The 24,642-nt window shown below is 44.0% G+C and overlaps 1 protein-coding gene across 1 annotated transcript in view; it reads right to left on the reverse strand.

Moving 5' to 3' along the window:
• MIER2 (MIER family member 2) overlaps positions 1–23,332 on the reverse strand; it is a 42,443-nt gene extending 19,111 nt beyond the window's left edge. Inside the window, exons 1-5 of the mRNA XM_081321306.1 lie at positions 23,236–23,332; positions 21,186–21,349; positions 16,357–16,485; positions 8,973–9,096; positions 1,033–1,139 (exon numbers count right to left, since the gene is read on the reverse strand). Coding sequence (XP_081177432.1) covers positions 1,033–1,139; positions 8,973–9,096; positions 16,357–16,485; positions 21,186–21,341 — 516 coding nt within the window. The 5' untranslated portion in view covers positions 21,342–21,349; positions 23,236–23,332. The remainder of the gene's footprint in view (positions 1–1,032; positions 1,140–8,972; positions 9,097–16,356; positions 16,486–21,185; positions 21,350–23,235) is intronic.
• Positions 23,333–24,642: the final 1,310 nt, after the last annotated feature.

Raw genomic sequence — 24,642 nt, forward strand, 5'->3', positions numbered from 1 at the left:
CTGAAGGGAAGAAAGGAAAATGGGTGGATAGGATAAGCGGAAGAACGAACCGCTTTGAGGAGGGAACCTGCTCAAAAATTCCATCTGCAAAAGGGATACATTTTGCCTGAACTGAAATCTCGGCCTGAGAAGCTCCAATGCTACAGGTAGTCCTTAACTTACGACCAGAGTTGAGCCCCAAATTTCTGCTGCTAATCAAGGCGGTTGTTAAATGAGGTAGCGAGAAAAGCCTCAGATATTACAGCACTGGTGGGGGCAGAAAGACACCAAATGGTCCAAGGAAGCTAATGAACTGCAGGTAGCCCTCGACTTGAAACTACCTGGATTTGAAGCCTGCTTATGATAACTGGGTTGGGGAGGGAGGGACCTTACATTCAGAAGTCAATCCAGGTTTGTTAGTGTGAAGTTGGAAAAGGACTCAGAAATCGGGGTAGGGGTAGGCAACCTTGGCTCTTTTATGACTCGTGGACTTCAACTCCCAGAATTCCTGAGCCAGCCATGCTGAGGGGAAAGGGAGAGGTTTCCAAGCTGAGCCAGGTTGGCTCAGGAATTCTGGGAGTTGAAGTCCACGAGTCATAAAAGAGCCGAGGTTCCCCACCCCCTGCTATAGACCAACACTCTATCCGGTGGAACTACTGGTTTGTACCTTTAGAGCAGGGGTTCTTCAAACTTGGCCCTTTTATGACTTGTGGACTTCAACTCCCAGAATTCTTCAACCAGCCCTGGCTACCTGTGTTGTTTGCCGTTTCCTTGAAGGACTGACACCAGGTCAAAGTAGAAGCATGGACGTAGAACCTGTGGCTATTTTTATCATTTCCAAAGTCTATGGGTCTTCAAACTTTGCCGTTTTATGACTTGTGAACTTCAACTCCTGGCTGAGGAATTCTGGGAGTTGAAGTCCACAAGTCATCAAAGGGCCAAGTCTGAAGACCCCTGAGCTTGAGCCTTAAATCTTCCGCGGCCGTCTGAGCCAGAAGAGCAGAATTAGCTGTGCTAATGAGGGATGACAATTATGGGATGCCAAAGCCTTACCTTCTTGCAATCGTTGGGAGTGATGGAATCTTCTTCGGAGTCTTCAGCTGAGAAGGAAGCACAAGGGGAGGAGCAAGGCGCCTTGTCTCCGTCTGCCACAAAATTAGCTTGGAGGAAGGAAAAAAAAAAGACCATCACTCTTTCCGCTTTAAATTGAGAAAAAAATGTTTTTCTGGGGATCTTTCTTGGTGATCTCTGAGATTGATTGCTTTTTTTTTTGCAGACTTTTCATGACTCAACTAAATAACCTCTTCAGTGCTAGATGAGAGTGGGGTTTGCTGAGAGCATGTGAGCCGAGAAGAAATCCTACTGCCTCCCTGCGCTGATGGTATTACCTAGTTGGGTTATGAAACATCTGCAAAAAAAAAAAAAAAGCAACCCAGCTCAGACACCACAAAGGACCCCACAGTTCAAACCTGAGCTACCAACTTTTTCTTCTAAAATTGGTTTTGTCAACAATAAAGCAGAGAATAAGCCGAGGACACTTAACAACTGTTCTAAAGCAGATAAGGACAATTTGGAGTCAAACTGAAGAATTATTTTGTCTAGAAATGAAAATATCGACTCTCTTCAGGTAGATATTTTCTTTGTTTTTTTTAAATCTTTTAGTCCGTTTTTAATTTGATGTTTCTTCCGATTCTTTTCCCACTGATTCTGTAATGGTTCTGTAGCTATTCTCTAGCTGTAGCTAACTACTGTATATTTGTATACAGTTTTAATTTTTTTATATTTCACTTGCGGATTGCAGAGATTTGGCCTGTAAAGGAAATGGGTGGTTTCTAACACACACACACACACACACACACACACACACACACACACAAAACAAACACACAAAATTGTAAGCAGCTATAGTATTTTCAGCTATGTCCTATGTGGACATAGAATATAGAATATACATAGAATGTAGAATATTCTATACATAGAAATATATTGAATAAACACTATAAAAAGACAGATGAAGAAGTAAATGTCTGTTTTGCTTTTATAAAAAAACAGTATGCATCCCTCTTTTAAAGCTTCCTCAACCCCAAACTTGTAAATTGTAGTTTTGGACTACAATTCCCGTCATTCCCAACTGGCATGCTATGCTGGCTGGATATTCCTTGGCAAAATGGTCCAACACTCATTCAGGAAAGGTGAGAAAACCTGCTGTATTATCCTTTTCCCCCCAATATTTTATTAATTTTTTATAGCCATAAATCTTTTAATATTTTACCAGCAATATATTGTCTGGGTTCCAGTGTTTACTAATACATGTTAAACTCCTTTCTCTCTACCTCGTTTTTCTAGCCATTGATAAAATGTATCCCGTGTTCTAAAGTAATCTGAATCTTCTTTCTCTTTCATTTTTAGTGTCAGTCTGTCCATTTCTGCACAATCTAAAATTTTCTTAATTATCTCTTCTTCCGCTGGTAATTCTTCATCCTTCCAATCTTGAGCGAATACAATTCTCGTTAATACATGTAACATTAAATATACACATTCCTTCTCATAAAAAGGTAAAGGTAAAGGTTCCCCCGCACATGCGTGCTAGTCGTTTCCGACTCTAGGGGCCGGTGCTCATCTCCGTTTCAAAGCCGAAGAGCCAGCGCTTGTCCGAGGACGTCTCCGTGGTCATGTGGCCGGCATGACTAGACGCCAAAGGCGCACGGAACGCTGTGACCTTCCCACCGTAGAGGTCCCTATTTTTCTACTTGCATTTTTACGTGCTTTCGAACTGCTAGGTGGGCAGAAGCTGGGACGAGTAACAGGCGCTCACTCTGTTATGTGGCACTCGGGATTCAACCCGCCAAACTGCCGACCTTCTGATCAACAAGCTCAACGTCCTAACCCACTGAGCCACCGCGTCCCTTTTCCTTCTCATAATTTCCTACAATTATACCTAACAAAAATAATTCTGGTTTAAAATCTATGTAATTTTTAGTCATTTTCTCTAAACATATATGTATTCTTGATCAAAATCTTTTGGCTTTAGGGCACGTCCACCGCCTGGTTTTTGTCTACATTTCCAACAATTGCTAGACATATTTTTAAACATTTTCACTAACATCACAGGTGTATTATCTTGTCAGTGCAGTTTCTCTTAAGTGTTCTGCATCTGGATGACGTTCTTTCCATTATGTGTCATCCTTTAAACATCTGCAGGAGCATTTGGTTTGAAGCCTGCATATTACCGGCCTTTTCTCTCAAAATACAGGTAAGTCCTCAACTTACAACCGTTTAAATTTACAACGGTGCTGAAAAAAGGGTCTGATGACCTTTTTTCACAGTTATGACCATTGCAGCACCCCCATGGTCACAGGATGAAAATTCAGTTGCTTGACAAATGGCTCCTACTTATGACGGTCGCAGTCTCCTGGAGACAGGTGATCCCCTTTTGCGACCTTCTGACAAGCAAAGTCAACGGGGGAAGCCAGATTAACTTAACAACCGTGTTACTAACTTAAAAAATGCAGTGGTTCACTTAACAATTGTGCCAAGAAAGGTCGTAAAATTGAGCAAAATTCGCTTAACAAATGTTTCATTAGAGCAACAGAAATTTTGGGCTCAACTGTTGTCATAAGTTGAGGACTACGTGTATCTATTTCTAAGCACACTTTTAAGACCCAAAAGCCCATGAATTGTCCCCTGTTGCAGCAACTAGTCCAGGGGTAGGCAACCTCGGCTGTTTTATGACTCCTGGACTTCAACTCCCAGAATTCCTGAGCTAGCTATGCTGAGGGGAAAGGGAGAAGTTTCCAAGCTGAGCCACGCTGGCTCAGGAATTCTGGGAGTTGAAGTCCACGAATCATCAAAGAGCCAAGGTTGCTTACCCCTGGTCTTGTCAAACCTCATCTAAGGAAACCAGTTGCTCCATAATACAGATAGTACTCAGCTTACCATCAAAATGGAGCCCCAAATTTCTGTTGCTAAGCTAGGCCGTTGTTAAGGGAGTTTGGGCCCATTTTATGACCTCTTTGCCATAATTGTTAAGCAAATCACTGCAGTTATTAAGGGAATTATGTGGCCATTAAGCAAACTTCGTTGATTTTGCTCATTGGAAGCTAGCTGGGATGGTTGTCAAGTGGGAATCACACGACCTCCGGACAGGGCAACTGTTATAAATATGGATAGGAAGCGAAACGTCTTCAAGGAAAAGCAAAGGAAGTCCAGTTGCCTCTTGAAAAAAGCATCTTAAATGGAGTGTTGGGTTTTTACTCTTGCATTTTGTATTACTTGTGTTATTTGTTAACTGTCCAGGGTTTGTTTTATGTAACGTACAAAATTTGCAAGTTTAAAAAAAAAATCACAACTGAAAGGAAAAAAAAAAGTAAAACTGGCGGACGGATTTGTTTTCTCGGGGTGAGGTAGAAATGAAACGGGAGGCATGCTGGAGAAAGAGAGATGATTAATCCCAGGAAAAAAGGAAGTGGCCAATTTAGGCAAGATCATGAAGGGTAAGGATATTTCTATGACAACCAGGATCAGAAGAGTTAAAGCGATGGTCTTCCTGGGAGTAACGCTTGGCTGCGAAAGCTGGACATTAAGAAGGAATTAAGAGGAAGGTGACAAGACATCTCTGAGTTATGGATTTGGAGATGGTTACTAAGTTACCATGGACTTCAGGAAGAGTCAATCAATTGGGGCAAGAGGAAATAAAGGCTACCCTGAGGTGATTATTAGCAAGTAGAATCTCACATATTTTGGACATGTGATGCAGACCACACACACACACACACACACACACACACACACACACACACACACACAGAGAGAGAGAGAGAGAGAGAGAGAGAGAGAGAGAGAGAGAGAGAGAGAGAGGGAGAGAGAGAGAGAGAGAGAGAGAGTTGGAAGGGGCCTTGGAGGTCTTCTAGTCCAACCCCGCTTAGGCAGGAAGCCCTACATCAGGGGTAGGCAACCTCGGCTCTTTTATGACTCGTGGATTTCAACTCCCAGAATTCCTGAGCCAGCATGGCTCAGCTTGGAAAGCTCTCCCTTTCCCCTCACCATAGCTGACTCAGGAATTCTGGGAGTTGAAGTCCACGAGTCATAAAAGAGCCGAGGTTGCCCACCCCTGCCCTACACCATTTCAGACAAATGGCTGTCCAGTCTCTTCTTGAAAACCTCCAATGTTGGAGCACCCTCAACTTCTGGAGGCAAGTCCTTCCACTGATAAATTATACTGTCAATTTCTCCTTAGTTCTAGGTTGCTTCTCTTGATTAGTTTCTATCCGTTGTCCTGCCTTCAGGCGCTTTGGAGAATAGCTTGACTCCCTCCTCTTTGGGGCAACCCCTGAGATATTGGAACGCTGCTATCATGTCACCCCTCGTCCTTCTCTTCATTAAACTAGTCCAGGGGTTGGCAACCTGAAACAGTGAAAGAGCCACTCGGAACCGGTTCCATCACACACACAAAAAAGTGGGAGCCGCAAAATGTGTGTGTGCATGCGTGCATGCAGGCACATGGGCAAAACAAGCAACAGCTCTGCCCCCATTTCTTTCAAACACGAAGGCAGCAACTCTCCAAACAGGGCACCAGAGGTTTGGAGAGTTGCTGCCTTCGTCTGCATTTCTTTCATAAGCGGACAAAGGCAGCAGCTCTCCAAATGGGGCCACGGAGGTTTGGAGAGCTACGCAGTTCTCCAAACCTCCACCAACCCATTTGGAGAGTTGCTGCCTTCGTCCGCATTTGAAAGAAACGTGGAAGAAGGCAGCAGCTCTCCAAACGGGGCGCCGGAGGTTTGGAGAGCTGCGCAGATCTCCAAACCTCCTCCGCCCCTTTGGAGATCTGCCGGCTTCGTCCATGTTTGAGGAAGCCAGCAGCCCTGCAAACGGGGAGGAGGAGGTTTGGAGAGCTGTGCGCGCAACTCTCCAAACCGCCGCCGGCCGTTTGGAGATCTGCTGGCTTCCTCAAACATGGACGAAGCCGGCAGCCTTGGAAACGGGGTGGAGGAGGTTTGGAGAGCTACACGCGCAGCTCTCCAAACCGCAGTTGCCCCGTTTGGAGACCTGCTGCCTTCGTTTGCATTTCTTTTGGCCCCGAAAGGCATCAGCTCTCCAAAACTCCGCCGCTCCATTCTCTGAATGGGACTTTTTTGCAGAACAGCAGAGGAGGACTGGGAGCCGCATGAGACGGCTTAAAGAGCTGCATGCGGCTCCGGAGCCGCGGGTTGCCGACCCGTGAACTAGTCATTACACCCACAACTTCTGGAGGCAGGTTGTTCCACTGATTAATTCTTCTGTCAGGAAATTTCTCCTTAGTTCTACGTTGCTTCTCTCCTTGATTAGTTTCCATCCGTTGCTTCTTGTCCTGCCTTCAGGTGCTTTGGAGAATAGGTTGACAAACCCCCCCCCCCACTTCTTTGTGGCAGCTCCTTAGATATTGGATGGACTAGAAAATTATAGTAGCTGTGATTAGCAAGCTTGAATGAAGGAGAAAGAAGGGCAAGTCAATAAATAAAATGGATGAAGAAGATCAAAGATGTCTCTGGAAAGTTTTCAGAAGAATTGTGGATCATTGCTGGAGATAGGGGAAGATGGAGATCATTGTCCATAACATTGCCAAGAGTTGGGCCTGAATTGAAGACACCTATTTAACTTATCGTATTTATCTAAATCTACCACTATTTATGTTGTTGTTAGTTGCGAAGTCGTGTCCGACCCATCGCGACCCCATGGACAACATTCCTCTAGGCCTTCCTGTCCTCTACCATCTTCTGGAGTCCATTTAGGCTCACGCCTACTGCTTCAGTGACTCCATCCAGCCACCTCATTCTCTGTTGTCCCATTTTCCTCTTGCCCTCAACCTTTCCCAGCGTTAAGCTCTTCTCCAGTGAGTCCTTCCTTCTCATTAGGTGGCCAAAGTATTTGAGTTTCAACTTCAGGATCTGGCCTTCTAAAGAGCAGTCGGGGTTGATCTCCTCTAGGACTGACCGGTTTGATCGCCTTACAGTCCAAGGGACTCGCAGGAGTCTTCTCCAGCACCATAGTTCAAAGGCCTCCATTCTTTGGCACTCAGCCTTTCTTATGGTCCAACTTTCAGCCATACATTGCAACTGGGAAGACCATAGCCTTGACTATACGCACTTTTGTTGGCAGGCTAATGTCTCTGCTTTTTAGTGTGCTGTCTAGATTTGCCATGGCTTTCCTCCCCAGGAGCAAGCGTCTTTTAATTTCTTGGCTGCAGTCCCCATCTGCGGTGATCTTGGAGCCCAGGAAAATTAAATCTGTCACTACCTCCATTTCTTCCCCATCTATTTGCCAGGAATTGAGAGGGCCGGATGCCATGATCTTGGTTTTCTTAATGTTTAGTTTCAACCCAACTACCACCATTAGATTATTTTTATTGATTTATTGATTTTATTTATTTATAAAACCGCCCATTCCAACTACACAATGCTGGGCAGCTTATCATATTAGAAAAAGCGTATGTGCATGTATAGGCGTGTTATTTTTATCATTATTTATTAAATCTATTTGCTGCCCATCTGGTAACAAAAGGACTGTGGGTGGCTGGCGGCATAAAACATATACATATATGCTTGCACAGGCAGTCCTCGCTTAATGACCAGTCACTTAGAAACCATTTGAAATTACAATGGACCCCCCCCCAGAATTTACAACCTGTTTTTGAACTTCTGATGGTCCCTGCAGTCACGTGTTCGCATTTTAGGTGCTCTGCAACCAGTTTGCATTTTTAAATATTTGCAGCATCCCGCAGCCATGTGACTATGTTTTTTTTAAAATGGGTTTTGTTCCTTCTGGTTTACAGGGGGGGGAAATGCCCACAGGAGGTGGAGAAAACAGGTGGGCTTAATGACTGCATTTGCTTAATGACCGCTGTAAAAATAGTTGTAAAAACAGGCACGGTCACATGGTGATCCATTTAACAACCACTATGACTTATGATTGTCATTCTGGGCTCAGGTATAGTGGTAAATCGAGGACAAGCTAGCTTGGTCTAATGGGAGGAAGTGGGAGACCATGAATCCTAGTCCTGCCTTGGGCAAGACAACTGACTGGGTGACTTTGGATCAACCACCAGGAGACTGGGGATTCTAGTTCCATCTTAGGCCAAAGCTGGCTGGGTGACCTTGGGCCAGTTGCTCACTCACTCTCAGCCCAACTTGCCTCACAGGATTGTTGTTGTGGGGAAAATAGGAAGCTTAGTGAGGTGTGTGAATCCCAACATCTGTCTTGAATCTGGCCTTTGTGAATTCAAAGGAGCTCCTGCTCCACCTGTGTTCTGGACATGACACCACCCACCCCACCCACCCACACAAATACTGACTGGGTTCTCCTGATAGACTAGTGCAGGGGTCTTCAAACCTGGCCACTTTAAGACTTGTGGATTTCAACTCCCAGAATTCCTCAGCCAGCCCTGAGGGCAGGCTGAGGAATTCTGGGAGTTGAAGTCCACAAGTCTTAAAGTGGCCAGGTTTGAAGACCCCTGGACTCGCGGAACAATTTTTGAGCCTGTTAAATGAGTTGTATGAATAAGGCCTCGACCGGTGACCACAAAATTCGGCGGATTACTGAACTGCTGCAGTTGTTAAGTGAATCACAGAGTCATTAAGCTAATCCAACTTCCCCCGTTGACTTTGCTTGAGGGAAGCTGGCAGGGAAAGTTGCAAATAGCGATCACCTGTCCCCGGGATGCTATAACTCTCGCAAATACATGCGGATGGCCAGCGCCTGAATTTTGTTCACATGATCTTTGGGGATGCTGCAGTCAACGTGAATGTGAGAACCGGTTGCAAATCACGTTTTTTTCCAGTGCTGCTCTAACTTTGAACAGTCCTTAAAGCAATGGTGGTAAGTTGTGTGAAGAAGCAGGCTGTGGACAACCTTTTATTGAGGTGCTATGGCCACCAAACTGCAGCCTGCTGTACCCACAAAGAGCTTCTTCCTCTTTGCCCGCCTCTGGGAGTCCTAGAGATGCTCAAAATCAAACTTACAGCTGGTCTGATTGGGGAAAAGGTCTGAGGCATCGTGAGAAGTGACCGAAGGGGTCAGGTCATCTGCTGAAGACTGCGTCTCTTCCTCTTCTTCTCCCGAAAGCAGGTCTTTTGCTATCTGCTCCTTCATTCAACAATCAGAAAAAAGAGGACATTTAAAAAAAAAACACAAAAAGACAAGATTAAATAGAGTCAAAGATTGGGTTATCTAATTGTTGCAGTGTGACAGAAATGTGTGTCTTGACTATGCTAGGTTGTTTCCGATCTCCTGGACCTCTGATGGAAAGGGAGGATAAACACACACACACACACACACACACACACACACACACACACACATGTTACTTCCGTGGCAAAATCCTCTTTACAGTTTTGCATACGAGATGAAGCATCTTCCACATTTTTTTTAATCCCATTTATATCCCGCCCTTCTCCGAAGACTCAGGGCGGCTTACAATCTAAGCACAATCAATGTGCTTAGCAATAGCCTTCATTCTATGTATATGCCTGCTTATTAGGGCTTTCGCGCCCCCCCAGCGGCATTTTTTACAAAGTCAGCTTATTGCCCCCAACAATCTGGGTCCTCATTTTACCTACCTGGGAAGGATGGAAGGCTGAGTCAACCTTGAGTCTGGTGGGACTCGAACCTGCACTAATTGCAGGCAGCTGGTGTTACTTAAGGAGGCATTAGCCCACTGCTCTACCAAGGCTCTTAAGACAAGGCTCTTAAGTTGTCCCACTTAAGACTGGGACAACTGGAAATTATTATTATTTTTTTCCCGGCAGCCAGCTGCCCAAACCTTTTGCTTGCTTTTTCGTTCAGGGGGCTGAGAGACATAAAAGGCAGGCAACGATGAAATCATGTTCCCAAAACAGGTGGGCAGAATTTCCAGCGTATTCTTTTTCCTCCATGTTAGGAAAGTTTGGAAAGAGTGGGAGAAATGATTGGGGTTACCAGGGAACACCTCTCCTCTTATTCCATTTGATCTAAAGCAGTCTCTCTTTCACATAATCAGGCTTAATACAATTTTTTAATAATAATAATAAGGGCTGTCAACAATTCCCGCAAACTTAGAAGAGGAATTCCAAAGATTAGAAAGAGAACTACAATACAACCCCCCAAATGAAAGCCTGAAACAACAAATGGAAGTGATTAAAACAGAAGCTGACCATTCTTGAGAAAGAAGAACTAGCACAAGCAAATTAAAAGCAGTGGCCAGAATTTCTTTGAGAATGCCAACAAGCCAGGGGGATGGCTATCGTATAAGCCAAAGAAGCAGAGAGAAAGAAGCTGGATTAATGAAATTACAGGACGAAGAGGGAAATATACAAGCAGAAAGTGAAGAGAAGAAAAAGATCATTCAAAATTACTATACGAAACTATACGATGAGAATTAGTGGGCTACGGATGAAAAAAATGCTTCAATGTTTTAAAAAAGCTGATCTACCAAAAATTCCGGATGAAACAAAGTGTATGTTAAATGCAGAGATAACAATGATTGAATTAATTGAGGCATTGAAAAAAACAGAAGAACAATAAAGCACCGGGCCCAGACGGACTGCCAGTAGAAATATACAAAGAATTTCAAGATTCATTTGGCAAAATATTACTGGAGACATTCAATGCAGTCCTAAAAGAGGACCCAGATTGTTGGGGGCAATAAGCTGACTTTGTAATAATGCCGCGGGGGGGGGGGGGGGGGGAAAGCCCTAATAAGCAGGCATATACATAGAATGAAGGCTATTGCTAAGCACATTAATTTGTGCTTTAAAATTGTAAACCACCCTGAGTCTTCGGAGAAGGGCGGGATATAAATGGGATTAAAAAAAAGAAAGACAAAAGAGATGGTGTTAGACTTCCGGAGGAAAAGAGAGGAACCTGCCCCACTTTACATCGGGGGGGGGGGGGGGAGGAGGGGGCCTGTGTGGAGAGAGTTTCCTCCTTTAAATTTCTGGGAGTCTACCTCTGTGAATATCTTACCTGGAAAGTCAATACAACCCAGGTGGCCAGAAAGGCCCAACAGAGGCTTCACTTTCTCAAGGTCTTGCGGAAGAACAGGGTAGAACAACGGCTAATGACCCTCTTTTACCGGTCTACCATAGAGAGCGTCCTCTTGTACTGTATTGTGGTTTGGTATGCTGGTCTGACAGCCGCGGATAGGAAAGTATTACAGAGGGTGGTGAGCACAGCACAAGACATTGTGGGCTGTCCCCTGACACCCCTGGATGACCTCGCCAGGGCCCGCTGCCTTGGAAGAGTGAGGAAAATTCTCAGGAACGACTCACACCCTGGTCGGTACCTCTTTACTCTCCTACTATCGGGTAGGAGATATAGGAGTATAGCCAGCCGCACCAACAGGCTGAAGAACAATTTCTATCCATGGGCTGTCAGGCTCTTGAACGGGAAATAATTGTATAATTTTATGTATGATTGACTTGCGAGGCCAGTGCGTTGGGCAATTAGCTCACATGGTGTAACAAGATGGTGGGTTTGTTGTCACTGTGAGTTGTGGTGGTGGTGGTGGGGGCACGAAGGGAGGCTCAGCCAATCTCAATGTATACATGGTTGTACTTTGACAATAAAGGTTCATTCATTCATTCACTCTTGGTGCTCTCTTGAGTTTGGTTGTTTTCTTGCAGACATTTCATGACCCAACTAGATAACAACTTAGGGAGCACCTGCTGCCAGCATCAACCTCCCATCGTCCTGTGCGCTCCCACAGGGAGGGCCTCCTCAGGGTGTCGCCGGTCAGGGAGTGCCGGCGGGCGATCCCCAGGGGGAGGGCGTTCTCTGTGGGTGCGCCTGCCCTATGGAATCAATTGCCGGTGGAACTCCGGATTGCCCCCGACCTTCGTTCGTTTCACCAGGACCTAAAAACCTGGCTTTTTGAGTTATCTGGCCTGGACTGAGGGGTTTTAAGGTTTTTTAAATTCTAATTTTAAACTTTTTGGGGCTATTGATTTAATTTAATTTAATTTTAATTTTTATATTAGGTATTACCCCCCGTTGATAGGGCTTGCAACTTGGGAGTCCTCCTGGATTCACGGCTCAGTTTGGAAGATCATATAGGAGCCGTGGCCAGGGGGGCTTTTGCCCAGATTCGCCTGGTGCGCCAGTTGTGTCCCTATCTGGACCGAGATGCTCTACAGTCACTCATGCGCTCGTGACCTCCCGGTTAGACTACTGCAATGCCCTCTACATGGGGCTGCCCTTAAGGACCACCCGAAGGCTTCAACTGGTGCAGAATTCAGCCGCGCGAGTTTTGATGGGAGCTTCCCGATACTCCCGTGTAACACCTCTTCACCGTGAGCTGCATTGGCTTCCGGTTGCCCTCCGGGTGAGATTCAAGGTGCTGGTAATGACCTATAAAGCCCTAAATGGCTTGGGTCCGGACTATCTAAGGCAGACATGTCAAACACAAGGCCCGGGGGCCAGATCCGGCCCGCAAAGTGGTTTCATGTGGCCCGCGAAGCCATCCTGGAAACAGTGAGGGAACGGCCCCCACTGCCTTGGCCCTGGCCCAGAGACCCTCCTTCTGCCAGAGACCCTCAGATCTGTCCCACTCCTGCCCAGGCCCCCATAGGCACCCTTGATGGGAACGATGTAGAGCTGGCCACGCCCACCCAGTAGGCCATATGCACTCTAGCCACGCCCACCCAGTAGGCCACGCCCACCCTGGCCATACCCACTCGGCCCCCTGAGGGCAACTGCCATACTGATGCGGCCCTCAATGAAATTGAGTTTGACACCCCTGATCTAAGGGAACACCTGCTGCCGGCATCATCTTCCCATCGTCCTGTGCGCCCCGACAGGGAGGGCCTTCTCAGGGTACCGCCGGTTAATGAATGCCGGCGGGTTATTCCCAGGGGAAGGGCTTTCTCTGTGGGTGCGCCTGCCCTATGGAACTAACTACCCACAGAACTTAGGACTGCCCCCGACCTTCGCTCATTTCGCCGGGACCTGAAAACTTGGCTCTTCAATCTGTTTGGTCCAGACTGTGGGGTTGTTAATTTAACTGGGTTTTAGATTTACTCTTGGGGCTTGAATTTAATTTAATTGTTTTAATTGTTTTTAATTTTTTGTATTCATGGTTTTAACTGCCCTGTAAACCGCCCTGAGTCCTACGGGAATAGGGAGGTATACAAATCCAATAAAATAAATAAATAAATAAATAAATATTGTACTGTTTTAATTTTGCCCTGTAAACCGCCCTGAGTCCTTCGGGAAAAGGGCGGTATATAAACTGAATTAAATAAATAAATAAATAAACAAACTTCAGAGCTAGAAGAGGAATGGGGTTTGCCCTCTGTTTTCACACAAGTGCCTTGTACTGTCAGTGTTGGTAGAAGCGTTTTTGACAGTTCCTTGATTAGGCTGTTGTTTACTGACTGCTTGCTGGTCTGATTGAATAGTGGCAAGCCACTGTATATAAACAGACAGCAAATCCCAAACTCCCTTCTGGTATTGATGATGTTACCCAGATGGATAATGAAACATCTGCAAGGAAACAACAAAACTCAGAGGGCACCAAGTACCCCACAGTACAATCTTGAGCTACAAATATTATCTTATATTGGTGGATGATGATGATGATATTATTTATTTATTTATTTATTTATTTATTTATTTATTTATTTATTTATTTATTTATTTATTTATTTATGGGATTTATATCCCGCCCTATCTCCCGAGGGACTCAGGGCGGCTAACAACAACAAAACTTAAAGGTCTCTGTACAGTAAATTAAAAATACAAATTTGAAATAAATTAAAATAAATTAAAGAATAGAGTTAGAATTGTAAATATAATTAAAATCCCTGTCAGTCTAGGTCAGCCAGGTGGAAAAGGAGTGTTTTGAGGCCGCGGCGAAAGGACTGGAGATCTTGGGCCATCCGAAGCTCAGGGGGGAGCTGGTTCCACAGGGCTGGTGCTCCCACAGAGAAGGCTCTTCCCCTGGGGGTCGCAAGCTGACATTGTCTAGCCGACGGTACCCTGAGGAGGCCTTCTCTGTGTGAGCGTACTGGGCAATGGGAATTCGTTCCCGGCAGCAGATGGTCCTGCAAGTATCCCGGGCCTAAGCCATGTAGGGCTTTAAAGGTAAGAACCAGCACCTTAAATCTCACCCGGAGGGCAACCGGTAGCCAATGCAGCTCACGCAGGAGGGGTGTAATATGGGAGTATCGGGTTGCTCCCATCACTACCCGTGCAGCTGCACTCTGCACCAGTTGAAGCCTCCGGGTGGTCTTCAAGGGCAGCCCCATGTAGAGAGCATTACAGTAGTCTATACGGGAGGTAACGAGTGCGTGGGTGACTGTACGTAGGGCATCTCGGTCTAGAAAGGGGCGCAACTGGTGTACCAGGCGAATCTGGGCAAATACCCCCCTAGCCACGACTCCAATATGATCTTCAAAACTGAGTCATGAATCCAGGAGGACGCCCAGGTTGCGTGCTCTATCAACGGGAGGTAATATCTCTCCTCCTATAATCAAAGATGGAACCTCTTGGACTAAACGAGATGTCGGTACGTAAAGCCACTCAGTTTTGGCCGGGTTGAGCCGGAGCCTGTTCTTTCCCATCCAAATCTGTACCACTTCCAGGCAAATAATAATAATAATAATAATAATAATAATAATAATAATAATAATAATAATAATAATAATAATAATAATAATAATAATAATAATAATAATAATAATAATAATAATAATTATATGTTGGAAGGGACCTTGAAGGTCATCTAGTCCAACCCCCTACTCAGGCAGGAAACCCTATGCCAGGAGTCTTCAAACTTGGCCCTTTTATGACTTGTGGACTTCAACTCCCAGAATTCCTCAGCCAGCGTGCCTGGCTGAGCAATTCTGGGAGTTGAAGTCTACAAGTCATAAAAGGGCCAAGTCTGAAGACTCCTGCCCTATACCATTTCAGACAAATGGCTGTCTAGTCTCTTCTTAAAAACTTCCAGTGTTGGAGCATTTACAGTTTCTGGAGGCAACCCGCGCAAAATGTCTTCTCTTTATGAAATTACTGGAAAATATCAACTTGTCCTTCGCTCTTATGAAGAGTGATAGACTCAAGGAGGTCAAAAGACAGACAGATGACCCTGGAAGTTCATAACATTCAGTGAAGTGTTGGTGGGTTGGACTAACATGCTAGCCTAAGCTAAACTGACTTTAAAGTAGTTGGCAGTTCAATGTATTGTGGGAAGCAGCTATGAAGTTAGGCCATATTATGGTTGATTACTTCGGGCACTGCGTGTCACGTCAACACAGCAATTGTGTTCAGTTAATGTAAGTTTAGGATATCTATAAAGGAAAAGGGAGTCGTCTCTTTCAGCCTTCTCCTGCGGCTCCCATTTGCAGAGAGAGACAGAGACAGAGAGAGGCACTTGCGCTTCCCTTCTCTCTCTCTCTCTCTCTCTCTCTCTCTCTCTCTCTCTCTCTCTCTCTCTCTCTTTCTCTCTCTCTCTCTCTCTGTATAAAAAACAGAGTGGCCTCACGCTGTTCTCTGAGAAGCTGAAAAGCTTATTGGGCGGGGCTCCTGCCTTTGCTGCGTCTCAGCAGGAAGCAGGAAGCAGCAGAGAGCAGGGCAGGAGAGCCAGCCCAATAAGAATGCGTGTCAGCTTGTCCAAGAACAGCGTGAAGCCAGCTTGCCAGGTGAAGAGAAGATCGGCGAGAGGGAGAGGGGGGGATAGAGGGAGGGAAGAGAGAGAGAGAGAGAGAGAGAGAGAGAGAGAGAGAGAGAGAGAGAGAGAGAGAGAGAGAGAGAGAGAGAGAGAACTCATGCACAGCAGCCTCTATTTCTTTTTAACTAAACTCTTCAATCAAGCTCTCCCCTTCGTGTGTGTGCGCGCGCATGCGCACAAGTTTTGCAGCTCCCAGTGTTTTTTTCCCTCTGGGAAACAGGCCCAAGTGGCTCTTTGAGTGTTTAAGGTTGCCGACCCCTGGTCTAGTGGTTAAGGCACCAGGATAGAAACCAGGAGACGGTGAGTTCTAGTCCCACCTTAGGCATGAAAGCCAGCTGGGTGACTTTGGGTCAATCACCAGGAGATGGTGAGTTCTAGACCTACCTTAGCCATGAAAACTGACTGGGTGACTTTGGGCCAATAATCAGGAGACGGTGAGTTCTAGTCCCGCCTTAGCCATGAAAGCCAGCTGGGTGACTGTGGGCCAGTCCCTCTCTTTCAAGCCAACTTGCTTCACAGGGTTGTTGTTGGGAGAGGAGGGGGAATAGGAGGAGGAAATTCTGGTGGATATGTCTGGAGTTATTTGTAAAAATAATAAAACAGGATAGAAATGAAGTAGAAAATAAAAACCCAGGAGCATCGAATCCTTACACACATACATCCCAACCGGGGCAAGGCAGTTTGGATCATCCCCTACCTACCTTATCCAGGGTCATGTCTGGGAGGTTGGGCGTAGTAGCATCGTTGCTCTCGCTCTCCTGCTCGGAGATGGCGTCCGAAGCCTCGTAGCCGTACAGGGCCAGCAGCTCTTCAAAGGGCATCTCACTGTTCTGAGCAGCAAGACAGAGAAACACTCCTTCAGTTCTGTCAATTGGGAAGTTCTGTCAAGAGCCTTGGTGGAGCAGTGGGCTAATGCCTCCTTAAGTAACACCAGCTGCCTGCGATTAATGCAGGTTTGAGTCCCACCAGGCTCAAGGTTGACTCAGCCTTCCATCCTTCCGAGGTAGGTAAAATGAGGACCCAGATTGTTGGGGGCAATAAGCTGACTTTGTAATAATGCCGCTGGGGGCAGCCCGAAAGCCCTAATAAGCAGGCATATACATAGAATGAAGGCTACTGCTAAGCACATTGGTTTGTGCTTAAATTGTAAGCCGCCCTGAGTCTTCGGAGAAGGGCGGGATATAAATGGGATTAAAAAAAAAAAACTTGCAAATCAGTGACACAGTATATAGCAGCATACAGGTAATCCTTGAGCTGAAGAAGCTTCTTGAATGCAAAGCGAAACGTCTTCAAAAAAACAAACAAACCCACACCCATAAAACAAGAAAGTCCAGTTGCCTCGTGAAAAAGCATTAACTATGACCTGAATCAGGGGTAGGCAACCTTGGCTCTTTCATGACTCGTGGACTTCAACTCCCAGAATTCTTGAGCCAGCATGGCTCAGCTTGGAAACCTCTCCCTTTCCCCTCAGCACGGCTGGCTCAGGAATTCTGGGAGTTGAAGTCCACAAGTGAAAAAGCAGCCTAGGCCTAGGCCAGGGGTAGGCAACCTTGGCTCTTTCATGACTCGTGGACTTCAACTCCCAGAATTCCTGAGCCAGCACGGCTTTCCCTTTCCCCTCAGCATGGCTGGCTGAGGAATTCTGGGAGTTGAAGTCCGCGAGTCATCAAAGAGCCAAGGTTGCCTACCCCTGACCTGGATGCTTGAGAATCTTCACAGACATTCAGGTAACTCTTGACCTACAACCCTTGGTTTAGTTCCAAGTTACAACGGCACTGACCTACGACCCTTTTTCACACTTACGGCCACTGCAGTATCCCCATGGTCACGTGAGCCAAATTCAGACGGTTGGCGACTGATAAGATGACCTTTATTGTCTGTTTTTTTTTTACTGCGGGCACACTGGCACACATTAAAAATGAATTTCTGTTGCCCGCTCTCAAAAGTGTACACCTACGTAACACATAAACAGGAGTGTGCCGGTGCCTGCTTTTTCTAAAATCAACAACAATCTCTTTTGTTTTTTCCAGTATTTAAAACTAGGCTGTTTTCCTTACATTAAAATTCATTTAAGAATTGTCTTGCTTTAGCAACGAAAATCTTGGGCTCGATTGTGGTCGCATATAAGTAGTTCTCGAATTATGACCGGTAGTGTAGCAACTGTTTGAAGTTCTGACTGATACCCCACCCCCCCTCACCCCAAAATATTTACGAGACAGTTCCAAAATTCTCACTTCTGCTCTGCAGTCAGATGACCACATTTTTGAACGCCAGGGGAATAAAGTGGTGGTCTCTTATGGAAGGAAGTGGCAAAGCCCAGATTGCAGTTGGTCCTCAGTTTACAACCCCAATCGAGCCCAACGTTTGTTAAGTGATATTTTGCCCCATTTTATAACCTTCCTTGCCACAGGTTTTTTTTTTAATCCCATTTATATCCCGCCCTTCTCCGAAGACTCAGGGCGGCTTACAATCTAAAGCACAAACCAATGTGCTTAGCAATAGCCTTCATTCTATGTATATGCCTGCTTATTAGGGCCTTCACACACACCCCCAAGCGGCATTATTACAAAGTCAGCTTAATTGCCCCCAACAATCTGGGTCCTCATTTTACCTACCTCGGAAGGATGGAAGGCTGAGTCAACCTTGAGCCTGGTGGGACTCGAACCTGCACTAATTGCAGGCAGCTGGTGTTACTTAAGGAGGCATTAGCCCACTGCTCCACCAAGGCTCTTTTAAGTGAATCACTTCAGTGGTTAAGTTAGTATCATGATTGTTCAATGAATATGGCTTCCCCCTCCACTTCGGTTGTCCGAAGGTCGCAAAAGGGTGTTCAAGGAAAAATCTTCATCAGGGTCCAGTCCAAGCCGGGAATATACAAAATGGAAAGTGCTTTAGAAAGAAGGTTGTAGTTTATTGGAGAGAAGAGCCAGACAGAAAGATGGCTCTGGAAAAAAAACCCTGACCAAGTGTAGTAGGGAGTGGTGGGTTTTTATACCCTGTTGGGCTTTTGTTTGGAGTTGTTCCTGTGGCGTGAACTTTGACCTGTGTCTGAGTGTGCCTTTCTGATATTCTGAAGGCGGTGGGTTAATCCTATTGTGTCCCAAAGGTCATATCCTGCTTCCCTAGGGCTGTGGCTGACGAGTGCTGCATTTTTTTGGTGTGAGGGATTGTCGATTCTAGGGATCTTTATCTAATCCCAGCTTTCTGGCTTTGATCTTTCTGACAAGATTATCACATCTAATCCCAGCTTCCTGGTTCCAATTGTTGTTGTCCAATTGTTGTTCTTGTCAAGCAATAACATTGTTTTTGTTGTTGTTGTTATTATTATTATTGATCATCGCACAGTCAGCCAGGTGTTCAAACTGGATTTGGCATTTTTGTTGACCTATCCAGTCCTTACCAAGGACCTGGGATAGGCAGATGTGGATGTTTGATGGTATTACAGATATCGTCGCAGGATGGAAGCAATTCCTAGCAAGGCCGCCTTTTGCAATTGACTAATGGCGAATTTGTCAATGCCGATGATGGTGTTCAAGTGGTGCTCCAGTTGTTTTGGGATTGCACCCAAGGCGCCTATGACTATTGGTACTACCCTTGCTTGCCTTTGCCACAGTCTTTCTATTTCTATTTGTAGGTCTTTGTATTTTGTTATCTTCTCCAGTTCTTTCTCGTCTATTTTCCTGTCTCCAGGCACTGCCACGTCCACTATCCAGACTTTTTTGTCTTTCTTATCGACAGTTGTTAAGTCCGGAGTGTTATGTTGCAGGTGCTTGTCTGTTTATTTATCATCATCATCATCATCATCATCATCATCATCATCATTATTATATAAAACTTTTATTCATAAAACATGAAACTCAGTCAACTGAACACTCAAATTGACTGGCACTAATGTTTGACACGGGTTGCTGCCAGCATCCTAGGTATCAACCTATTATTATTAATTATATTATATTATATTATATTATATTATATTATATTATATTATATTATATTATATTATATTATATTATATTATATTATATTATATTATATTATTACATTACATTACATTACATTACATTACATTACATTACATTACATTACATTATTATCTGTATTTCTGCTGACCTGGTTTCTGTTTGGGGAAGAGAGACTTGGGGTGGGTGGGTGTTGGTTTCTGCCTTTAAGATCCTTTGGGGAAATATAATATTCTGCCTTTTAATATTCCCAATATTAATATTTCTTTCTCGGGGGGGGGGCTGACTTCCCACAAGGGGATCACACGATCCCGGGACCTTGCAGATGCCATAACTACAAGTTGCCAAGCACCTGAATTTCGATCACGTGACCATGGGGATGCTGCAACGGTCGCAAGTGTGACAAACAGTCATAAGTCATTTTTCTCATTGCCGTTGTGACTTTGAACGGTCACTAAATGAATTGGCACTGGCTGTATTGAAGCATTTATCTGCCGGTTGCCAAGAGAATTTTATTTCTTTTTATTTACTTATTGTTATTTTAGGGACTGCAGAGAATGCAATAGAATATGTAGTTAGTCGGGCAAGATTCTTTAAATAAGTTATCAACCATAAAGAAGCTACTTTGACCTATTCGTGAAGTTGTTCTGGTTGACACCAGCCTGCGTTTACAACTGCACCCAAGTATCCCATGGTTACATGATTGAAATTTACGATGTTCTTCCTGACACCAAAACCCCCCCACCAACAATGGGTTTGACTGTGGTGTTCGCTTTACGACTGCAGCGTTTGCTATGTGCTTAACGCCCCCCCACAAAATAAGGTCGTAAAATCAGATTAGTTCTTGTGATGATCTGCTTTAATAATCTTTCCTTATTCAAAGAAGAGAATATATTTCATTTTGTTTCTATTTGGAAAATCGCTTTTGGATTTTGTGCTTGTGATGGGGGAAAAAAAATGAAACTCTTGATTTCGTTTTTGCTGGTTAGGTCGGTTTGTTGTTACAGAAGAATAGATTTGAAACAAGCAAGCTTAGCAAAATCATATTAAGTAAAGTACAGTTGCAAACTGCAAAATTAAGCATAGCACAGACTTTGGTTCAAATACTTTTTCCATGAGGCCTGATTTAGTTCACCTGGGCCTAAACCTTGCATAGGAGAACAATAGCCAATATTTTTGCTTTCCACACGTGCAAAAGTAAAAAAAACTCAAGTTGTAAACGTTATTATCTTCTACTGGGCTAAAGAAGACTTAGAAGTCAATGCTTTTTTTGTTCTACCCTTCCTACCTCACCATCTTCTCTTCTTCCTTTTTTTCCTTCCCTTAGTTTTCCATTACTTTTTATTTTCCTTTGTATTTTATATTTTGGCGAGCTAGTAAAATTTGTAAAACGAAAAAGGATCGTCATGGCTTACAACTTCAATTGCCAAGGCTCAGTTACGGTCAGTTAGCCTAGCTGTCCAAAGTCAGCAAGGCTACCTGCGTAAGAACATATAAAATTTTCAAGATGCTCAAAAACCTAAGTTGGGTAAGAAAAGAAGAGGCAAGAAAGAGGCTTCCAGCCCCCTTACCTGGCAGGCATTGAAACTCTTCTCTATCTCTTCCAAAGGCTTCGCTTTCTCCTCGGCGTGATCTGGTTCCTCGTCGGCCTCCTCCGTCTTCTCCTGTAGTCCGTAGTTCTGGGACAGGATCTCAGCCAGGTTGAATCGGTGGTCAGCTGAGCCCATAGACACCACTGCGTGGATTTGAGGAGTGGGCGAGGAGAAAAAATAAATAAATACTGTTAGCTACTTTGGAACCGAATTTTATTTATGTATTTATAAAATTTATAGGCCACCCATCTTACCTCAAGGTATAAACCTGAAACAACAACAACAATAATAAGAGTTGGAAGGGACCTTGGAGGTCTTCTAGTTCAACCCCTTGCTCAGGCAGGAAACCCTATACCAGGGGTAGGCAACCTTGGCTTTTTTTATGACTCGTGGACTTCAACTCCCAGAATTCCTGAGCCAGCATGGCTCAGCTTGGAAACCTCTCCCTTTCCCCTCAGCGTGGCTGGCTCAGGAATTCTGGGAGTTGAAGTCCACGAGTCATAAAAGAGCCGAGGTTGCCTAGCCCTGCTATACAAATGGCTGTCCAGTCTCTTCTTAAAAACTTCCAGGGTTGGAGCATTCACAGCTTCTGGAGGCAGGTTGTTCCACTGGTTAATTGTTCTGACTGTCAGGAAACTGTCACGTGATCCCCTTTTGCAACCTTCTGACAGGCAAAGTCAAGGGAGGCAGCCGGATTCGCTCGACGACCGTGTTACTAACGTAACAAGTGCAGTGATTCACTTAACAACGGTGGCAAGAAAGGTCGTAAAATGGAGCAAAGCTCATTTAAAAAGCGTTCCCCTCAGCAACAGAAATGTTGGGCTCAATTGTGGTCGTAAGTCGAGAACTATCTGTAGGTCCTGTTTCTGTGTTGATTTTCTGTTCAGTTTTGATGCCTACTTAATGGCTCAAATTTCCTGTCTGGTAAATTCCCCCAGAGGGAAATCCCTCTCACCTACCACCTCCATCGCTGGACTGGATAAAAGTCAAAGAGACTGTGCAACACTTGAAGACAGGAGCAGAATAACAGAGTTGGAAGGGACCTTGGAGGTCATCTAGTCCAACCCCCTGCTCAGGCAGGAAACCCTATACCATTTCAGACAAATGGCTGTCCACTCTCTTCTTAAAAACCTCCAGTGTTGGAGCACCCACAACTTCTGGAGGCAGGTTGTTCCACTGGTTAATTTTTCTCACTGTCAGGAAATTTCTCCTTAGTTCTAGGTTGCTTCTCTCCTTGGTTAGTTTCCATCCATTGCTTCTTTCTTCTGGTGCTTTGGAGGATAGCTTGACTTCCTCTTCTTTGGGGCAGCCCCTGGGATACTGGAACACTTATGACTGGTCCTCACACTTACGACCACTTCAGCATCCCAACGGTCACATGATTGCCATTTGCAACCTTCCCAGCTAGCTTCCAACGAGCAAAGTCAGTGAGGGGAAGCCAGGTTCGCTTAACGGCCGTGTGATTCACTTAACAACTGCACCGATGTGCTTAAAAACCGTGACAAAAAGGTCATAAAATTGGCCGTGACCTGCTTTGCAAAACACAAGCAACTGAAATTCTTGTCCCAACTACAGTCGTTAAGTTGAGGACTACCTACTAATGTCTTACTTCTGGTGGAGTTAAAAGCTGCTCTCTCTGATTGGGCAGCTGCAAAGTAGATCAGCCCACATTTACAGCTAGCTCTAAAGCAAGGGTCTTCAAACTTGGCCCTTTTAGGATTCGTGGACTTCAGCTCCCAGAATTCCTCAGCCAGAATGGCTCAGCTTGGAAACCTTTCCCTTTCCCCTCAGCATGGCTGGCTCAGGAATTCTGGGAGTTGGAAGTCCACGAGTCATAAAAGAGCCAAGGTTCCCCACCCCCGGTCTATCGTGTTTTGGTATTTCTTGGTGGATGTGCAGCAAGTTGGTTGCAGAGATGGAGAACCAAAGCAGTATGAGGAGGAATATTAACGAACAACCATAATTTAAAATGAATGAAGAACAATAATTTTTAAAAAGGTCAGTCTTAAAGACTGGAACGTCCCCTTACCTGCCGTGGTATGAAGACTGGATCGCCCAGAACATAGATTATGTGCAGGATAAGACACAATCCTTGGACTTTGCCTCCCGATCGAGGCCTTCAAAGGAAAAAGAAAATGAGTTATTTCACAAATGATTATTTATTGTTGTTGTTAGCTGCGAAGTCGTGTCCGACCCATCGCGACCCTATGGACAACATTCCTCCAGGCCTTTCTGTCCTCTACCATCTTCTGGAGTCCATTTAAGCTCAGATTATTTATATGACGTAGATTTTAAATTTTGTCTTTCTGTAAAAAGAATCCAGATTGCTTTCTGGCTCATGCTGTTCTAAATTCCTCAGTTGTGCTAGTCTTCATCTTTAAGATCAGGTAAATTATTAATAGAATAGAATAGAATAGAATAGAATAGAATAGAATAGAATAGAATAGAATAGAATAGAATAGAATAGAATAAACAATAGAGAATAGAATAGAATAGAATAAACAATAGAGAATAGAATAGAATAGAATAGAATAGAATAAACAATAGAGAATAGAGTAGAATAGAATAGAACAGAATAGAATAAACAATAGAGAATAGAATAGAATAGAATAGAATAAACAATAGAGAATAGAGTAGAATAGATAGAATAGAATAAACAATCGAATAGAATAGAATAGAATAAACAATAGAGAATAGAATAGAATAGAATAGAATAGAATAAACAATAGAGAATAGAGTAGAATAGAACAGAATAGAATAAACAATAGAGAATAGAATAGAATAGAATAGAATAAACAATAGAGAATAGAATAGAATAGAATAAACAATAGAGAATAGAGTAGAATAGAATAGAATAAACAATAGAGAATAGAGTAGAATAGAATAGAACAGAATAGAATAAACAATAGAGAATAGAGTAGAATAGAATAGAATAGAATAAACAATAGAGAATAGAATAGAATAGATAGAATAGAATAGAATAAACAATAGAGAATAGAATAGAACAGAATAGAATAAACAATAGAGAATAGAATAGAATAGAATAGAATAAACAATAGAGAATAGAGTAGAATAGAATAGAACAGAATAGAATAAACAATAGAGAATAGAATAGAATAGAATAGAATAGAATAGACAATAGAGAATAGAGTAGAGTAGAATAGAATAGAATAAACAATAGAGAATAGAGTAGAATAGAATAGAATAAACAATAGAGAATAGAATAGAATAGATTGAATAGAATAGAATAAACAATAGAGAATAGAATAGAATAGAATAGAATAGAATAGAATAGAATAGAATAGAATAGAATAGAATAGAATAGAATAGAATAGAATAGAATAGAAACAGAAACTGGAAAGGACATTGGAGGTCTTCTAGTCCAGCCCCCTGCTCAAGCAGGAGAACCAAACAGGTGATTGTCCTACTTTAAAAA

This window comes from Vipera berus (assembly GCF_964194415.1).
Source record: "Vipera berus genome assembly, chromosome: 1".
Taxonomy (NCBI): Eukaryota; Metazoa; Chordata; class Lepidosauria; order Squamata; family Viperidae; genus Vipera; species Vipera berus.